The sequence below is a fragment of the Hibiscus syriacus genome, unplaced genomic scaffold (assembly GCF_006381635.1).
Source record: "Hibiscus syriacus cultivar Baekdansim isolate YM2019G1 unplaced genomic scaffold, ASM638163v2 tig00111584_pilon, whole genome shotgun sequence".
Classification (NCBI taxonomy): domain Eukaryota; kingdom Viridiplantae; phylum Streptophyta; class Magnoliopsida; order Malvales; family Malvaceae; genus Hibiscus; species Hibiscus syriacus.
In genome coordinates, this window is record NW_024063127.1 from 1898563 (window position 1) to 1901549 (window position 2987).

Consider the following 2987-nt stretch of genomic DNA (forward strand, 5'->3'; position numbering starts at 1 on the left):
AGAAACACAAAAACACGTGAGCTTCTCTTTTCCTCTATTTATTAATCATAAGCTTCAAACCCATTTTCTTCTTCATCCCAGACATCCTAAAAGGTCGACGCCGTCATACTTGGATGGATCACCCTTTCCCACTTAACACTTCCAGGAATTACATTCTTCTTTATATTCCTACCAAAAAATAAGATCATCTTTATCTCACCAATATTCCCTTTCAAACAAATATTGTAATTAATTAGGCCTATAAACTAACCGAACGAACATGACCAGTGATATGTTTATGTCCGTTTGTTTAATTTTAACCGAACAAATGAACGAATACGAACATAAACGAACAAAAAATTTATTGTTCGTTCGTTAAGGAATGTACCTTGTTCATGTTCGTTCATTTAAATGATAAACAAACACAAATGAACGAACATAAATGAACGGATGTAAACGAATATAAATGAACACAATAAATGAACGTAAACGAACACAATAAATAAACATAAACGAACGTAACTGAACATAAATGAAAATATATTTTTTTCCTTCCTAATATTTTTAGGATTATATTTTATTTAATTGTTTTGAGCTTTTTTTTATTTGTATTTAAAATTAATTGAATTTTAAAATTTTTATAGGTATCAGATTAAAATTTATTGAACTTTAATATTTTTAATTGGGTCTATAGAGATTTAGCTAACATAAATGAACACACATAAACTAATAAAAAATGAACGAACATAAATGAACATATTACCTAATGTTCACGAACGAATGAGCCCTCTGTTCATGTTCGTTCATTTAATTAAACGAATACAAAATTTTATTCATGTTCGTTCGTTTAATAAATAAACGAACTTCCCACCGAATAGTTCGCTAAACGTTCAATTCCCACCGAATAATTTACTGAACGTTCAGTTCGTTTACATACTTATAATTAATAATACAAACTAAGAACCAGCTCCTTGACAAGTGCGTAAGAAGTTCCGTGGTAAAGTGCATGGTTGATTTTCAACTAACATGTCCACCAACAAGAAAGTCAATGTGAACACCATTATAACTTATGCCTTTGGAGCAGAATACAATGTCAAATTACACTTTGAATTCAATCAAATGTTGTTTGTACGTCCATATCCATAAAATCAGATCTTAACAATACAAAATTTAAAAGGGAAATTGATGGAAAGAATAAATCTATCATTAGATACGGAAGGAAAGAATTAATAATAAATAGCAAGAGTAATCGATTCATAGATATTATATCTTCTTCTAATTATCATTTGCAATCATATATATTTAAAAAAAAAAAGATTATGAAAAAGATTGATCAATAATTATACGATTTTGTTTTCTACAATTTGGATTACTTTTTTATTCACTACAAAGCCCTTTAACCAAAAAAAGGGGTTGTGGGAGGGAGTCTTCTTCTTCCTATTCTAAGTTCTAAAGAACTTAATCAACATGCTGCAGAAGGATTGGAGAAGGGATTGTAGAGATTAGGCTTCGAAGCTATTGAAAATGGGCTCTTGGAATTGCCGTCGGCAACACCGCCGATTCTTTCACAAGATGGGCACATGGTGAGAGTAGCCGCCGGCATCTGCATGCAAAAAGGCTGAGTCTCCATTTTCAACGCCTTGAGTTCTTGTAGTTCCTTTTGTAGTCTCCTGTTTTCATCTGTCAGTGTCTCACAACACTTCTTCAAGAACTCACAGTCCACCTCAGTTTGCTTAAGCTTTGTCCTGCACATAAACACATACAAAATAAAACAACAAAGATTTTTTTTCATTGTTTGCTTGATGAATTAAAGAAGACAAAAACTTCAAGCACGATCGATTTACCTTGCTCTCCTGTTCTGGAACCAAACTTCAACTTTTCTAGTTGTCATGTTTAATTGCTTTGCTAAAGCTTGCTTTTGCTTCTGTTTCAGCATAAAATAGAACCAAAGATTAGATATCGTGTTTTTTATTGAGAGAGATGAAGGAATTTGAGGAAAAAGGTGAGAGAACTAACAGGATTGAGAGTACTATGCTGTTTGAAGCTTTCCTCAAGAAGAGCAGACTGTTCTTTGGTTAGCCTAAGTTTCTTTCTTGCATTAAGACCGTCTTCATCTTCATAACTAACTCTAGACGAATTCTTCTCTATCTCTACTTCCTCGCTGCTAAGCTCTCTTTCTCTCTTGACTCTTCCACTAGAAAACGAAGAAACAGCACTATGGGGAGAAGCTTGACGACGATACAAATCACCGGCTGTAGGTTCCTGATCATGGTGATAAAGAAAATAACCACCTTTATTGACGTCAACCTTTTTGGTCACTTGGTAAAACTGATCACCACAAAGCCCCAAGGTCAACGACGGTTCAAAACATGACGGTGGCGCCACCGTCGTGGGTGGTCGATGTTGTTCAAACTTGAGACATGATGGCTTCTTGGTGGGAGTTTCAAGGGTGGAGAAGAAGCCTAACCCTAGAACAAGGCCAGTATTACAGGCATCATCATCAAGACCCATTATGCTCAAGATCTTTTTGTTTTACCAATGGAATTGGAGAGGGGTTTTTGTTTAGCTTGTTAAGAAATGTGAGAATGAAGAGAAAGACGAAGGGGGTGGTTTTTAGCTTGTTAAGAAATGTGAGAATGAAGAGAAAGACGAAGGGGGTGGTTTGAAATGGTATGAGGGTGCAAAAGGGGTCTTAAGATGGGGGAGTTGGGTGGGTGGGGGTGGCTATGATTATTAACCAGAGAAAAACCATAATGTAAGCTCTTTCTTTCTTGTCTTTCTCTCTATACAAAGGTTGACCATTTGAACCCCACTACATTCATCAAACATTATCTTAAGAAACAAACAAGGCACTTTCCTATAGGGATATACCCACAATCCACGTGGCTGCTGTTAACATATCAAGGGAATGAATCGTTGGCACTTGGCCACTCCACTCATTATCTACCATTTTTAACTATTAATTATTAAAGTGTTTATGGACGGTTAACCGTATCGTTTAATTTAAA

The 2987-nt window shown here is 35.0% G+C and overlaps 1 protein-coding gene across 1 annotated transcript; it reads right to left on the bottom strand.

The window, feature by feature from the left end:
- Positions 1-1405: 1405 nt before the first annotated feature.
- LOC120165611 (homeobox-leucine zipper protein HAT22-like) lies at positions 1406-2586 on the bottom strand. The gene is made up of 3 exons (XM_039175091.1): positions 1996-2586; positions 1824-1903; positions 1406-1724 (listed from the first exon to the last, which is right to left on the bottom strand). Exons 1-3 carry the CDS (start codon positions 2488-2490, stop codon positions 1442-1444), a joined length of 858 nt encoding a protein of 285 aa, XP_039031022.1. The 5' UTR covers positions 2491-2586; the 3' UTR covers positions 1406-1441.
- Positions 2587-2987: the final 401 nt, after the last annotated feature.